Raw genomic sequence first — 17284 nt, forward strand, 5'->3', positions numbered from 1 at the left:
TCTAAGAAGCTTACACTAAGAGTTGAGCAAAGAAAGCAGATTAACAATTTGAATACATCCACCTAACCCTCACACATAAAACAGTGGGGCTACCAATAGATGTGGCCCAGGAAATTCACTTCACCTCATCCTGCTGGAACAATAAGGGGTTTCATTTTAATTGTGGGGCAATTGCATTGTGTGGAGAGGGAAGGGGCGAGACAGGAAGAGATGGGCTGCAGTTACAGGGTGGGAGTGAGTGAGTGGAGATAGGACTCCTCCATCCCAGCAGCCAGATTAGTACCAGAGTAGGCGGCGGCGCAGCCTATAGTGCTCAGCCTGCTCTGCCAGTCACATGCTCCCCAATGTAACCTAGCAACAGCAAAGCCCAGAGAAAAAGTTCTCTCTCTCCCAACTTCAAATCTGTGTCTGGGACTGAGGGAAGCTTATTGTGCTCCAGACTAAGCATCTGTTTCTTTATTAGACTCTTTTTATAACATACCGCATCTGTTACACATACAACAGACACGTACACGTTGCACATGCACAATCAGTGCAAATAAACATAGCAAAGCCTGTGTTTGCCTAATGGAACACATCTCGAGGTGCAGCTTTACCGAGGAGCTGGTTGCAAAACCAGCTCTTAGAAACTGGGGGGACTCACTCAGCCTGCTCACTTTGGGCTTCCAAACCACCTGCGTTTGGTGCGTTGAGAGGGGCCGGCAACACGGCCACACACAGATCTTTATAGATGTTCTCCGGGGCACTAAACACGTTTCAGTAGCAAGCGCCAGGGCACGGCGATTGTCTTGCCCTCCTTTATGCACGGAGCCCTGGCCGGCCTCCTTGCAAGGAGCGCTCCCCCCAGTTAAAGGCTTCTCTCTCCATTGCATCTCCAGAAAATGAAAGCCCTGCGTGACTTTGCGTTGGATTTGCACCGCCTGAACGGCCCTTCCAAACGACTGCTCCCCGCGAGGACTTAGACCCCTTCCTTGGGTAAAGAACCACCCCGGGGGAAGCAAAGGACGAAACCAGCCTGAGGAGGAGCTGTCACAGAAAACGCTGGGCTCGCTTCTTACAGCCCCCGGGCTCGCTCTACTTTCCACTACAGGATAAACAACTTCTGGGAAGAGTCACCTCCTGCTGCTCTAGCCCTCCGGGGACACAGCTCCCTTACAGACCCTCGCCTTCCCCCTGGCGTTCCCGAGGGGCCAGGGAGCGCCCCGAGCCCCACTCAGACGAGGCTGCAGTAGGGGGCTTACCTTGGCCACTAGCCTGCATGATGCATGCAGTGAATAATATGAGCACTTTGCAAGAAGCTGCTGCTGCTCCGTCCATCCTATGGCGAGATCCCATCTGGGCTGGGATGCTCCAGCTCCCTGGGAAGCTGGCGGCTGGGCTCAGGAAGGCTGCTCGGCCCTGCAACAGCCCAAGCCGCCTGGTGTCTTTTTCTTATCCCGCTAGGTGCAGACGAAACTCCCACCCTCCAGACATTGCATAAAGCTCTTTATACCCAGCAGCCCCGGAACTAGCATGAGGGAATCAGGCATTGCTCCAGGCCCCTGCAGCCACAGGCTGCCTTGGCCCCTCCTTCCGCGCGCACTTTGCCGGGTAGGAGGGATGCTTTCACACCAATGCACTCCAATGACTTTTTACATCCCACTGGTGTAGCTTTACAATACATTTTGGCCAGATCCGGCATGATTTCAAATAGCAAACAGCATTTGATGCTCCTCAGACTCCAGTGTCCCAACTGACAAACAATAAAAGGAGTTAACGAAGGAGCCTTATAAAGGCTTTAGAACAAGTCATTACATTCAGACATGGGTGTAAAGTTTAAAACGCTGATTTCGTTGATTAGTCCATAAAGAGACGCGGCCAATCACCTCTAAAACGCTGTTGAAGTCTTGACAGTCACAGAATGAATGTTATTTCTCCACCAGAGCCTTTCATGAATTTCCCAGGCGAGAAAGTCAGTCTCACAAAACACTTGGGCCGAGTGTGAAGCTATTGCTAAGGGAAACTTTAATATCCCTGCTCCTAAATTTGTCAACAGAGGGTACTGTGACGATCCTGCCTTTGGTAAGGGGGTCTTTGTGTCACAGGTACACAATAAATCACGGGTAAAATATCCATCCAGGGTTCAGATATTGTTGCCATTTCAGGAATTAGATACAAGACTACTATAGAAAACTATGACAAATCATCATTCGAAAGGGGAACGATGGGATATGTTTGCATTTTTCCGAGATTACCCTCCACTCTAATCTGGTTGACATATTTTCGGAGCCCGTCAGAAGATTGTGATGGAAAGGCAGTACCGGGAGTATCACACAGAAATGATGTTAACTAACAGTATTTATAATTCTGTTAAAACTACTGAGAGATCGTGTAGCTTAACATGACTCACAGTGGCACGGTAGTTCTTTTGGAGAGGAAATTTATCACGATAAAATGTTAGGTGGTGAACTTCACTTAGCCCTCCCCTCTCAATCCCAAACACAACATACTCGTGTATTTCAGGAATAAGGGATTGTTGTATAAATCACGGTATCAGCGAGAGGGAGAGATGCATTTATCTCGTAACATGATTGGTCCTATTCATTTTAATTACCTCCATCTATACAAACTCCTTATATTGTTTGCATAAAGTTTACCGTTTATATTAAACTGCAGGGCTTGTTTGTAGAGTTTGACAGACATTTCTGAAACATTACTTAACTTTTTCTTGGTCCTGTCACAGAATTAAATTTCCAAAGTGCCTGTAATTTATACACGGCTGTTTTGTTGTTGATTGGGAGATATGGATTTTTCTTTGCGTTGATCGCTTAGGACCCTAATCCCACAAAAGTTTCCGTAAGGATTTTCTAATATCTATCATGCTAGAGGAGAAAAGGGAGGGGGAATAAGAAAGATAAGATGTGGAGTGTAGGCTTTGCAGGGTTGTGATTTATGCAGGTTCAGGGCTGCTTGGTGTAGTGGTACGACACAGCACCGGGGTCAAGCCACAAGAAACACTGGGGCAGATCAGAATATTCAATGAGTTTCCTGGCACCTCTGAATCAGAGAGAGGATAAGATCTCTCCATCACAAGATCCAGAGCTGCTGAGAAGGGGGGCGGGGGGAAACTGCCCTCTTCAAATCTCTCTCCTCCTTCCCTCCCTGTCTCCTTTCACTGTAGGAGAACAGTGCTTGAAACATTCCTTTCTGCACGGAAGGACTTCTCCTATTGTTGTTTTCTTTGTGTGAAAGTGTTGCCAATTTACTGGAATTCTTGTCGTAGTTTCACAGCAAGTGTCTCAGGCTGACCAAACGGAACCAGCTGCGTTTGTGTATGGGGCCGCTCTGCTTTAATCCCACAACAACGCCAAGGGGAGGTCGTAGGACGGGATCCACACACGGGGGTACAGCCGATCCTTTCTATAGAAATGGGTGTCTGAAAAGCAAACACACAGATTGGCTACATTTAATTAGAACGGAAGAGTCTGACCAATTCACGCCCAAGCACGTACTGCTGCTAGCCCGGCACTACCACAGGAACTGAAAGCAAGACAGGGTTATGGATAAATAACGTAGCCAGCCACTGTAGAGAGCTCCAGCGCTTGGAACCCCAGCCAGTTAGTGAATAATATGACGCGCGTTGTTCTGCCTTGAGATGTTTGCGTCCATTCAGTACAGAGAATTTTCAAAAGTATTTTTATCTGGAGTGGATTTAGAGATTAAGATTTTAATTGAAATCAGCACAAAAGCGAGGGGAGTTCCTACTTAATCTCAGAGGCAAACGCATTGTCCACATTTCCTCCCCTAGCTGTAGAAAGATCACCGGTTCCCAAATATGAACAGGGTAATTGTGCGAAAATTAGAAACTCTCCCCCCGACAGCTAGGAGTGGAGTTTGGGTTTTGATACATTTATGTTCCATTCCACTGTTTAATTTACTTTATTCATTCACAAATGTATTCGAAAGGTTTCTTCCTTAGAGGTCAGCCCTTCCACTAATTAAGTAATGAGGATTATCAGCTCGGCTGCTCCTATTGCTGTAGTGCTGTGCGACAGTAAAATACAGTTCTAGGATAACAGCTCATCTTTGGGGAAGGTCCTGGGACAAGTAGAGGAGCACTGTTTTCTCCATCTGAAGTCCTTTTTCTCCACTGAACCACATCAACTAAACAAAGGACCCGATTCTGCAGTCCCTACACCAACAAATTACTTAGATGGGAGTTTGGGTGCGCAAGAAAAGCAGGATCGTGCCCAAATGCTTCCAAGCCAGAGTCAGCTAGAGGGAAAGGGTCGTACAAGTAATGTAAGTAAAGAACACAGATTCCGAAACTACAGTCAAAGATCACTTCTATCAATGTAGTTCTCCTGCTTAGCTGGCGCTCTCTCTGTACCTTCAAGTGAACTGATGTCAAAGATAGTTGTTATCAACAAAGATTATTTTAGGTTTAAGGAGATTCAATTACTCCACTTAGAAGTTTAGAAGAAATACAGCAAATTCAGTTGTTTACTCTGGTTTTAATGCAAAATCCGCATTGGGAAATGTTTGCGTTCCTTGTTTTCCTGTAAACAAGCACCCAGAAAAGCTGTGAAAGCTTTAATTTACAGGGATTGGACATATCGCTTACTAATTAAAGAAATGCCCTGAGCAGAGAAGTTAAAAATTAAAAGGATTGATTTTTGACCAGAGTTCACTTTTCCTGTCCCATCTCAAAGGAGAACTAACTCTTAATAAACTTGTAGAAATGTCGAGATTGCTATATTACTAACTACCGAACCCACCTAACATCGAGTAAAACCAGATGTAGGCACCTTTACAAATTGTGGGCAGAGCCTCCCAGTCCGCTATGACTTGACCATTACAATTTACCCCAGCTGGGGATCTGCCCCCAGTGTACAAACAGAGCTGCAATCACCACTAGCATTCACAGGTTTCATAGTGGTAGCCGTGCTAGTCTGTATCAGCAAAAAGAATGAGGAGTACTTGTGGCACCTTAGAGACTAAAATTTATTTGGGCATAAGCTTTCCTGGTCTAAAGCCCACTTCATCAGATGCATGCAGTGGAAAATACAATAGATAGATAGAACAAACATGAAAAAATGGGTGTTGCCATAACAACTTTAACAAGACTAATCAATACCAGTTGGAAAACACTTCAACCTCCCTGGTCACTCACTTACAGACCTAAAAGTTGCAATTCTTCAACAACAAAAACTTAAAATCAGACTCCAACAAGAAACTGCAGAACTGGAATTAATTTGAAAACTGGACACCATTAAATTAGGTTTGAATAAAGACTGGGAATGGATGGGTCATTATGCAAAGTAAAAACTATTTCCCCATGCTAATTTTCCCCCTACTGTTACTCACACCTTCTTGTCAACTGTTTGAAATGGGCCATCCTGATTATCACTACAAATTTTTTTTCTCCTGATAATAGCCCACCTTAATTGATTAGTCTCATTAGAGTTGGTATGGCAACACCCATTTTTTCATGTTCTCTGTGTGTGTGTGTGTGTGTGTGTGTACACACACACCATACATACTGTATTTTCCACTGCATGTATCTGATGAAGTTTGCTTTAGCCCACGAAAGCTTATACCCAAATAAATGTGTTAGTCTCTAAGGTGCCACAAGTACTCCTCGTTCTTTTCACTAGCATTTAGTAATCCTGCAGCCAGTCTGTCCTCTGAAGAACTTAGATTTTTCCAAAGATAAATTTTTTTATAGGCACTATTTCTAATGTCACATCAGCATATGCTCACAACACCTTTTCCTGTAAAGTTTTTTTTTTGTACATCATATGCATAGGTACATCTGTCTATGTCCTCCTCTGAATATGAGGCTGATATAGCAAACAATCTGCATGGAGCTGAAGTACAAGATGTCCCAGTCTCTCTGTGGGGGTAACAGTTCATCACAGAGCATTAAAGCTCTGTGGCTTCCTTTCATCGGCTCTACCATAGTACTCCAGTTTAAAAAGTCACATTTATTCTAGAGTCTCTACTTTACAGCAACCCATCATGTTTTTATGTGATAGAAACGTCACTTACAATGTTATGTTTGGGGCGGGGGTGTTTTTGGAGCTATTCACAGTACAATCAATTTCTTCTTAAATTCACTTGAGGCCCAGATCTGTTCCCATTGAAATCACAGGCGATATTGCAAAAGGCTAGGAATTTTCTCAAATTTGCAGTAGTTCTTCCAGTTTAGTAATAATTTAGGTCTTCATGGACAGATTTCTAATGCTTTCCTCCTTTTCCATTCATTACACATGTATCTAATTGTAAAGGGCTCTGGATTTTGATGGTGGTTGTTTAGGATGCAAATAATAATGCTACTAGCAGCTAAAGTATTTCCCCACTCTCTGTACTTTTGGCTCTTTCATTCATAACCCTCTTCAACACATAATTTTATCATAATACAGTGCACATTTAAATCAGCTGCAAACAACAGAGTCTGAAGCATACAAGAAATATCATATTGGTAACAAACTCCCTCAAGTGAAATTAGCAGAGACGGGAGAGCAAAATAAATCTACATTTACACTTTGTGCTTGTCCCACAATGGAGGAAAACACCATAGTTTAACAATAATCACATCTACCATACTTGGAATTGTAACTGTTCAATGGGTAGAAGAACATAAATATGCAACAAGGGAAATGTAAAATTGGTAGTTGGAACCCAGGCATTTGAAGCAGATGGCTTCCTCCTCCACAGTTGCCTGGTTGCCAGCAGACACCCTACTCTTGTGCCCAGCCCCACCTCAGCTTCCAGCAGCCATTACAGGAATGAGCCTTATTGCCCTGTGCTGGAGTGTGCTCAGTCACTCTGTGCAATGGTGCATGTGCAATCCAGTCAGGACTCGAAGTTGTTTGACTCAGTTGAGACTTACTAGAACTTAACAGCTAAAATCTCTGAAGATTCTATCGTCACTGAGCATGTTCTCTGCAATTTTTCAATGGCTTATAAATTTGGCCAAATGTAGGTGGACTTTCACAAGGACACCAAAAGATACATCCAGGACACACAGGCTACCCACCCCCCAGCCAAATTTCAAGTCCCTGCTCCCATGCATGGGGGCACAAAAACTGTTTAAAAGAAAGAGCACCCAAATTTTTTAACCTGGGCAAAACATCATATTTTTACTAGCCTCATTCTCAGAAATGGATAAACCATTTGGGCTGAGATTTTCAAAAACTTTCAGCCTGAGATAGACATTGTGCCTGCAAAATTTCAGCCCAAACAATTAAAGTTTGGCAAAGTCATAAGCAATTAAAAATAGGATCGTATAAAGGGAAGTGTTCTGCAATCTTAGTAAATAAGCAGCCCTGCCTCTCATGTTCAAATTAGCGTGCCCAACAAATTACTATTTTAATCTCACTTCCCACTGGAGTCACACTTTTAATTGCCAAAGAGATGTAACTAAATAAAACAATGTATTCTATATTAAATTATCTTGATTTCTTGGGAATGAGGCAAACATTGAATGGTATAATATTAATGGTGGATTTCAATTAGACTTACAATTGCTTTGAAAATGGTACTTTTTCTCTTAAATCACTTGGATGTTTTTGGCAATTTTACCCAGTATCTATTTTCTTAGCATCCAAATCAAATGCCCAGAGAGATCACAGCAACCGAATCAGAACAGCACAGCAATCATCAGAAGCACTTGGGGAAATATATGAATTAATACTAGGGGGTTAATGGCACATGCAGTAAAAGTCTTTTATATGCTTTTGGCTCTGAGCCCAGGAAGCCCCAAAACACATAACTACTAAGTATGTTTCAGCAAACATAATGCCCACAGCTGTTTCAGCAGTAAGGAGAACGGGCAGGGTTAGTGGTATGGGGTTAGAAGACGGATAAATCCTAAACCATTTTGATTTGTATTTCTCCACAGAGATGGAGATCGACCATCGCTTAATAAACTGAAACTTTATTGGACCTGTCCATGAACTTTGTGTCCAAGTCTCTTTACCAGGTATGTAAGACCTCCTTTTTATGATAGGTCAATTAGGCAGCCATAGGCCTGTGAAATGAATCACTTGTCTGAGTGCGATGAGACCCAGCATGATGGAGGAGGAGCTGCTCTGTAATAATTGATGAATACTGTGTGTTAACCTGTCTATTGGGATATTTACTGCAAGAATATATGGGCTTAGTTTAACAGGGAGCTGTAATGAAGAACAAATAGGAAGAAAGCAGAATGGCTCATGATAGTAATGGCTCATGAGCGTTGCTAAGAGACAATGCCCATACTGGTAGCTCTGAAGACCTTCCCACCAGCCAACTTGCAAATCAGTTTTTCCCAGAAGGGCCTAAGCCACCGTTTACATTCTTATAGAATAGAAAATATTAATTTACAAGACATCACCTGATGGAAAGAAACGGTTATTCACCTTCTCGTAACTGTTCTTCTTCGAGATGTGTTGCTCATATCGATTCCAATTAGGTGTGTGCACGCCGCGTGCACAGATCGCTGGAAGGTTTTCCCCCTACCAGCACCCGTCAGGTCAGCTCTGGAGCCCCCTGGAGTCACGCCTTCATGTTCCTTCTTGCTGGATACTCCGACAGAGGGGAATTTGGGTGGGTTTGGAATGGACATGAGCAATACATCTTGAAGAACAGTTATGAGAAGGTGAGTAACCGTTTCTTCTTCTTCTTCTTCAAGTACTTGCTCATATCAATTCCAATTAGGTGACTCCCAAGCCTTACCTAGGAGGTGGGGTCGGAGTTCATGGAATCACTGATTGAAGCACAGCCCTGCTGAACACTGCATCGTCCCTGGCGTGCTGGGTGTAATGGGAAGTGAAGGTGTGGACTGAGGACCACATTGCCACTCTACATATCTCCTGGATTGGGACCTGGGCCAGGAAGACCGCCAAGGATGCCTGAGCTCTGGTGGATTGCGCACTTAGAGCAGGGGCAGGGACCTTTGCCAGGTCATAACAAGCCCGGATACAGGCTGTGATCCACGATGATATCCTTTGCGTGGACACTGGGAGGCCTTTCATCCTGTCTGCTAGCACAATAAACAGCTGGTTTGGCTTGCGGAATGGCTTAGTTCATTCAATATAAAACTCCAATGCACACTGCACATCCAGGGAGTGAAGCCTCTGCTTGTGGCTATTGGCATGAGGTTTCAGGAAAAAGACCGGAAGAAATATGTCTTGATTGGTATGGAAATTCGAGACCACTTTCGGGAGGAATGCCGGGTAAGGTCGCAGTTGCACCTTGTCTTTGTAAAAAAATGGTATATGGAGTGTCCGATGTGAGAGACTTGAGCTCGGACACCCTTCTAGCTGATGTTATTGCAACCAAAAAGACCACCTTATAAGAAAGATAGAGAAGTGAGCATGTTGCTAGGGGCTTGAATGGCCCCCCCCCCCCATCAGCCTCGAAAGTACCAGGTTAAGATCCCAAGCCGGTGTGGGTCGCCGAATATGAGGATATAATCTGTCCAATCCCTTGAGGAACTGTTGCACCGTTTGGTTAGTGAAGATGGACTGGCCATGCTCTCCTGGGTGAAAAGTTGAGATGGCAGCCAGGTGAACCATTATCGAGGACTGTGACAAGCCCTGCTGTTTCAACTTTAGGAGGTAGTCCAAGATAAAGGGGACTGATGATTGCGTCAGATGGATACGGCTCTGTGAGTACCAAATTGCGAGTCTTTTCTACTTGGCCAGGTAAGTAGCTCTGGTTGAAGGTTTTCTGCTACCCAGAAGAACCTCCCTAATGGGGTCTGAGCATGTAAGCTCTAGCAGGTTCAACCATGCAGCTTTCAAGCCGTGAGGTGGAGAGACTCGAGATTGGGGTGCTGAAGTCGTCCTTGATGTTGAGTGATGAGGTCCGGAACTAACAGTAGAGTGATTGGAGTATCCACTGATAGCTCCAGTAGCATGGTGTAACAATGCTGGCATGGCCAGGCCGGTACCACCAGGATAAGACGGTTACTCACCGTTGTAACTGTTGTTCTTCGAGATGTGTTGCTCATATCCATTCCATTAGGTGTGTGCGCGCCGCGTGCACGATCGTCGGAAGATTTTCTACCCTAGCAACACCGGCGGGTCGGCTGTGGAGCCCCCTAGAGTGGCGCCTTCATGGCGCTGAATATATACCCCAGCCGACCCGGCGCCCCCTCAGTTCCTTCTTGCCGGCTACTCCGACAGTGGGGACGGGGGGCGGGTTTGGAATGGATATGAGCAACACATCTCGAAGAACAACAGTTACAACGGTGAGTAACCGTCTTTTCTTCTTCGAGTGCTTGCTCATATCCATTCCATTAGGTGACTCCCAAGCCCAACTTAGGTGGTGGGGTCGGAGTGAGACATTGCTGTGTGCAAAACCGCTGACCCGAATGCAGCATCGTCCCTGGACTGTTGCATTAGTGCATAGTGAGCTGTAAACGTGTGGACTGATGACCAAACCGCCGCTCTACAAATGTCCTGGATCGGAACATGTGCCAGGAAAGCAGTCGAGGAGGCTTGGGCCCTCGTGGAGTGAGCGGTGAGGTGCGGTGCTGAGACACCTGCCAGGTCATAGCAAGTCCGGATGCAAGACGTAATCCAGGAGGATAGGCGTTGTGAGGAGACCGGTGAGCCTTTCATTCGGTCGGCCACTGCAACGAAGAGTTGCGTCGTCTTTCTAAAGTGCTTTGTGCGGTCAATATAGAAGGCCAGGGCCCTTCGTACGTCCAGGGAATGCAAACGTTGATCCTGGCGAGTGGCATGTGGTTTGGGATAAAAGACCGGGAGAAATATATCCTGGTTGATATGAAAAGGATAAACCACCTTAGGGAGAAAGGCAGGATGTGGACGAAGCTGCACTTTATCCTTGTGAAAAACTGTGTAAGGGGGCTCAGATGTAAGCGCCCTGAGTTCAGAAACGCGCCTTGCTGAGGTGATGGCTACGAGGAAGGCTGTCTTCCAGGATAGGTACAGAAGCGAACAGGTGGCCAGTGGCTCGAATGGAGGACCTGTGAGCTTGGAGAGAACCAGGTTGAGGTCCCATGTTGGAACGGGCTGACGTTGTTGTGGGTACATCCGGTCTAAGCCCTTGAGGAATCTAACGACCATCGGGTTAGAGAATACCGAGGACGCGAGTTCCCCTGAGTGAAAAGCCGATATAGCGGCCAGGTGAACTCTAATTGAAGATATCGCCAACCCCTGCTGTTTTAGGGCGAGGAGATATTCCAAAATGAGAGGAATAGGTGCCTGCAACGGGGACGTGGCTCGTTGTTCGCACCAACAGGAGAACCGCTTCCACTTGGCCAGGTACGTGGTCCGTGTTGAGGGCTTCCTACTGCTCAGCAGAATCTGTTGGACAGAGTGCGAGCACTGCTGCTCTGCCTGGGTGAACCATGGAGCAGCCACGCCGTGAGGTGGAGTGATTGTTGGTCGGGGTGACGCAGCCGGCCGTGGTCCTGAGAGATGAGATCCGGACATAATGGAAGCGGGATCGGTGTCCGAACCGAGAGTTCCAACAGTGTGGTGTACCAATGTTGTCTCGGCCACGCTGGAGCGACCAGAATTACCTGTACCTGGTCTCTGCGCAATTTGAGCAGTACCTTGTGGACCAGAGGAAACGGAGGAAAGGCATAAAACAGGTGGTCTTTCCAGGGAAGGAGAAACGCATCCGAGAGGGAGCCCGGAGCTCGACCTTGCAGGGAGCAGAACACGTGGCACTTCCTGTTGTCTCGATATGCAAACAGGTCTATCTGGGGAAACCCCCACTTCTGGAAGACGGAATGTATGATATCCGGACGGATAGACCACTCGTGCGTCTGGAAGGACCTGCTGAGTCGGTCCGCTAAAGTGTTCTGGACTCCAGGGAGGAACGATGCCGTGAGATGGATTGAGTGGGCGATGCAGAAGTCCCACAGGCGAATGGCCTCTTGGCATAGAATTGACGAACGTGCTCCTCCTTGCTTGTTGATGTAAAACATGGCCGTGGTGTTGTCGATGAGAACTAACACACATCGGCCACGTAGGAGGTTGAGAAATGCCTGGCACGCCAGGCGCACCGCCATCAGTTCCCGAACATTGATGTGCAGGGCTAGCTGGGATGCAGTCCACCGGCCCTGGGTATAGTGGTCGTCGAGATGGGCGCCCCAACCCAGAGATGAAGCGTCCGTGACTAGGTGCAGAGAGGGTTGTGGGGCGTGAAATGGTATCCCCTCGCAAACCACATTGCGATCTAGCCACCAGGTGAGGGAGGTCAGGACCGAGTTCGGGACCGTGACCACCATGTTCAGGCTGTCCCGATGTGGGCGGTATATTGATGACACCCAGGTTTGAAGTGGGCGAAGCCGAAGTCTGGCATGCCTGGTTACGTACGTGCAGGAAGCCATGTGACCCAGCAGGGTAAGGCACGACCTCACCGTGGTAGTTGGGAAGGCCTTGAGCCCTTGAATGAGGTTCTTGATGGTGCCAAAGCGGTTGTCTGGCAGGATGGCTTGTGCACGTCTGGAGTCTAGAACTGCGCCGATGAATTCTATTCTCTGGGTAGGAACTAGAGTGGATTTGTCCTTGTTGAGTAGGATGCCCAACTCGTTGAATGTGTGCACTATCATGTGGACGTGAGTTTGAACTTGCTCCTTGGTGCGACCGCGTACCAGCCAGTCGTCTAGGTACGGGAACACCTGTATCCCTTGTCGACGAAGGTACGCTGCCACGACAGCCATACATTTCGTGAACACTCTTGGGGCCGAGGATAGGCCGAAGGGAAGGACTGCGAATTGGTAGTGCACCGTGTTTACCACGAATCGCAGGAAGCGTCTGTGAGGTGGGTAAATTGAGATGTGAAAGTATGCGTCTTTCATGTCGAGGGCGGCGAACCAGTCTCCAGGATCGAGGGAAGGGATAATGGCCCCCAAAGAGACCATGCGGAACTTCAACTTTACTACGAATTTGTTGAGTCCGCGCAAGTCCAAGATGGGCCGCAGACCTCCTTTGGACTTGGGGATCAGGAAGTAACGGGAATAAAATCCCCTGCCCCTTAACTCTATCGGAACCTCCTCTATGGCCCCCATGGCCAGGAGCGTAGAAACCTCCTGTATAAGAAGTTGCTCGTGAGAAGGGTCCCTGAAGAGGGACGGGGAAGGGAGGTGGGAGGGGGGGATAGAAGAAAACTGGATAGCGTATCCCCTCTCCACCGTGCGGAGGACCCAACGGTCCGAAGTTATAAGGGACCAAGCACGGTGGAAGTGGGAGAGGCGATCCCGGAAGGAGGGGGCTGGATCCTGGGGGATGACTGGGGCGCCGTCCTCGACCGCACCTTCAAAAGTTCTGCCTGGGGCCTGAAGGTGGTCTAGGTGGCCCCTGGTTCTGGCCGGGTTGAGGGCCGGTCCACCTTCTTCTACCACCTCGCCCTCGCCTCCGGGCCGAGTCCTGTCTCTGACGAGGCGGGGGGGGGTAGAAGCGCTGAGGCTGCGGCCTAAATGGTCTGCGCTGAGGGCCTGCAACATGCATCCCCAGGGAGCGCAGGATTGTTCTCGAGTCCTTGAGGCTCTGCAGGCGAGAGTCCGTCTTGTCCGAGAACAATCCATGTCCCTCAAAGGGCAGATCCTGCAGGGTTTGCTGCAGCTCCGGAGGCAAACCCGAAACCTGAAGCCAGGAGATCCTCCGCATAGCGATACCCGAAGCCAGGGTCCTCGCAGCCGAGTCCGCTATGTCCAAGGAGGCCTGCAAGGAGGTCCGAGCCACCTTCTTACCCTCCTCTACCATGGCTCCAAACTCCTCCCTGGACTCTTGGGGAATCAACTCCTTAAACTTCCCCATAGAGTTCCAGGAGTTAAAGTTGTAGCGGCTCAGGAGCGCCTGCTGGTTCGCCGCTCTAAGTTGCAGCCCTCCGGCTGAGTAAACTTTACGGCCAAACAAATCGAGTCGCTTAGCCTCCTTTGATTTAGGCGCTGCAGCCTGCTGACCGTGGCGCTCTCTTGCGTTCACTGATGCCACCACCAGTGAACACGGTTGGGGGTGGGTATACAAGTACCCGTAGTCTTTAGACGGGACAAAGTATTTCCTTTCCACCCCTCTCGCTGTGGGTGGGATAGAGGCAGGAGTTTGCCATATCGTAGCTGCATTGGCCTGTATCGTGCGGATCAGGGGTAACGCCACCCTCGATGGGGCATCCGCTCCGAGGATGTTCACGATAGGGTCCTGCACCTCCACTATCTCCTCCGCCTGCAGGTCCATATTACGGGCCATCCTACGCAGGAGATCCTGGTGAGCCCGAAGATCTATCGGAGGGGGACCTGTACATGATGAGCCCGCCACCGCCTCATCCGGAGAGGAAGAGGAAGATGCCTCCGGTGGTACAGGATCCAAGGGAGGGTCCTGGACCCCCTGCTCCTGGGCCGGAGCATCACCTATGCTTGGGTCCATGGCGTCGGGTGGCGTGGACACGGAAGCCTCCATGCCCCCTGGCGGAGGCCGAGAGATGGTGGACTCCGGGGCCCTTCTAACTGAGTGACCCGAGCGAGAGGTCGAGGGTATTGGAGCCCCTTGCTCCTGGTGGTACGCCCACGGGGTCCAAAACGACCAGTGAGATGGGCCATGAGAATGGTCCTCTGCCATCTCCTGCCAATGGCCCAAGTCCCGTTCCTCGGCTTGCCCTTGAGGGGGGTATGCCGATCTCGACAGGTCTTCCGAGGAGCGAGACACCGATCTTGACGGCCATGGCGGTGCCGAGAGAGACGAAACGATTCCCGTGGGCTGCGGTGCCGCACGGTGCCGGTCCGGAGATGATCTATCTCTACGCGGTGCCGGCGAACGGTGCCGGGACCGCGATCGGTGCCGATGACCTCGTCGGTGCCGGGAGTCGGATCTGGACCTCGACGAGGACCTGGAGTATGCCCGGTGCCGGGAGCGGCCTCTCGACGTCGAGCGTCGACCATAGCGGTGCCGAGAACTACGTCTCGACGTTGATCGGTGCCGACGATCATAGCGGTGCCGAGACGTAGAGCGGTGCCGCGACGAAGATCTTGGCCGCGAGTACGACCGGTGCCGAGGTGATATTCGGCGCCGGGACTGCGAGCGGCGTGGGGACCTGCTTCGGGACCTGGACCGGTGCCGAGGTTCCAGCCCTTGCGATGGAGGGCGCATCAAGGCAGGTTTCCCCCTCGACTGGACCGGGCGAGTCAACGGTGCCGTCGGTGCCAGTGGTTGAGGCGGTGCCGGCTCCGTGAGAGCTATCAAGTCTCTCGCCGCCGCGAAGGTCTCTGGAGTCGACGGGAGTTGTATCACCGCCGGTCTCGGTGGAGACGCTATCTGCACCGGACTCAACGGCCTCGGCGCCAGAGTCGACAGTGCTGGAGGCACCTGTTTCCGGTGCTCCACCGGCGGACTCGGCTCTACCCCCGGCACTGGGGGAGCCGGCGTCTTCGGCCCGGAGGCCCCCGTCTTATGGGCTTTTTTATGCCCCGGGGATACTGACCGGCGTCGAGGCACTTGCTGCGGTGCCGACGAGGTCCGGTGCCGGGGAGGCTTGTCCGACGCCACTCGCGTGGTCGGCATGGCCGGTGCTGCCGGGGCACTGCGCACCGAGGCGCTAGGTGCCGGGGCTTGGCTTGTAGAGGGAGTGTCCGGACTAAGTGCCGCCTCCATCAGGAGTTGCCGGAGCCGAAAGTCCCGCTCTTTCTTGGTCCTTGGTCTGAAGGCCTTACAGATCTTGCACTTATCTGTTTGATGGGACTCTCCCAGGCACTTCAGACAGGAGTCGTGCGGGTCGCTCGTGGGCATAGGCTTAGCGCAGGAGGCGCACTGCTTGAAGCCGGGAGCGTTGGGCATGAGCCCGGGCCCGCGGCCGGGGGAGAAAGGGGGAGACGACCCCCTTAATCCCCTGGACAACTATAACAACTAGAACAACTTTAAAACTATTTAACTATTTAACTATAAACACTATAACTATAACTATAACTACAACTGCGAATAACTAACTAAGCTAGGGAGAGTGGAGGACAGCTATGCCGCGCTCCACAGTTCCAACGACCGTCAGGGGCGGTAAGAAGGAACTGAGGGGGCGCCGGGTCGGCTGGGGTATATATTCAGCGCCATGAAGGCGCCACTCTAGGGGGCTCCACAGCCGACCCGCCGGTGTTGCTAGGGTAGAAAATCTTCCGACGATCGTGCACGCGGCGCGCACACACCTAATGGAATGGATATGAGCAAGCACTCGAAGAAGAACACTGAGGTTCCATCACTCTGGATCTTGAGGAGGACCTTGTGAACCAGCGGTATAGGAGGGAATGCATAGAAAAGGTAGTCCTTCCATGGAAGTAGAAACGCATCTGCCAACAAACCCAGGCTGTGGTTCAGGAAGGAGCAGAATTGTAAGCACTTCCTGTTCCCCCTTGTGGCAAAGAGATTGATCTGGGGAACTCCCCACCATTGGAAGATCTTGTTTATTATGTCTGGGCGGATAGACCACTCGTGATTGTGAAAAGACCTGCTGAGATGGTCTGCTAGCTCGTTATGAGACCCAGGAAGATAGGACGCTTCCAAGTGTACCAAGTGTGCTATGCAGAACTCCCAGAGCTTGAGGGCTTCCTGACACAGGGGAGAGGAGCATGCTCCCCCTCCCCCATCTGTTGATATAGAACATCACTGTTGTATTATCTGTCAGGACCGATATGCACTTGCCCTCCAGGAGAGGCCGAAAGGCCTAACGTGCCAGCCGGACTGCCCTGAGCTCCCTCACATTGATGTGAAGCATCAGTTCCTCCGGAGACCAGAGGCCTTGAGTTCTGTGCTCTCCAAGGTGCACCCTCTCATTGACAGCCACCACCACCACCGAGTCTGGTGGGGGTTGGGCAAACAAATATTCATAGCCCTTGGAGGGCACAAAATACTTTCTCTCGACTCCTTTAGATATAGGAGCCAGAGAGGATGGTGTTTGCCAGAGAGTTTTTGTGTTCTCCTGAATGGTTTCAATCAGGGGAAGGGCCACCCGGGTGGGTCCTGCCTAGGATGACCAGATGTCCTGATTTTATAGGGACAGTCCCGATTTTTGGGTCTTCTTCTTATATAGGTTCCTATTACCCCCCACCCCCATCCCAATTTTTCACACTTTCTGTCGGGTCACCCTAGTCCTACCAGGGATAAAATGTCCACCATTGTGTCTGACGCTTCAGTGACCTCTTCCATTTGTATCCCAAGGTTCTGAGGCTCTTCTGTCGGGGAGGGGAGGCCCCGAGGATGTTCCTGCCACAGCCTCATCTGGAGATGATGATGAGGAACGCTGAACTAGGGAAGGCCCTTCCTGCAGTTCTGCTCCCAAATCGGAGTCCGCCTCGATGCCG

At 49.8% G+C, this 17284-nt stretch overlaps 1 protein-coding gene across 3 annotated transcripts in view; it reads right to left on the reverse strand.

Moving 5' to 3' along the window:
• LRP2 (LDL receptor related protein 2) overlaps nucleotides 1-1504 on the reverse strand; it is a 187660-nt gene extending 186156 nt beyond the window's left edge. For all 3 annotated transcript variants that reach the window (XM_034785710.1, XM_034785709.1, XM_034785708.1), the window contains exon 1: nucleotides 1242-1504. In XM_034785710.1, coding sequence (XP_034641601.1) covers nucleotides 1242-1335 — 94 coding nt within the window. In that variant the 5' untranslated portion in view covers nucleotides 1336-1504. The remainder of the gene's footprint in view (nucleotides 1-1241) is intronic.
• Nucleotides 1505-17284: the final 15780 nt, after the last annotated feature.

This window comes from Trachemys scripta, chromosome 11 (assembly GCF_013100865.1).
Source record: "Trachemys scripta elegans isolate TJP31775 chromosome 11, CAS_Tse_1.0, whole genome shotgun sequence".
NCBI lineage: Eukaryota > Metazoa > Chordata > Testudines > Emydidae > Trachemys > Trachemys scripta.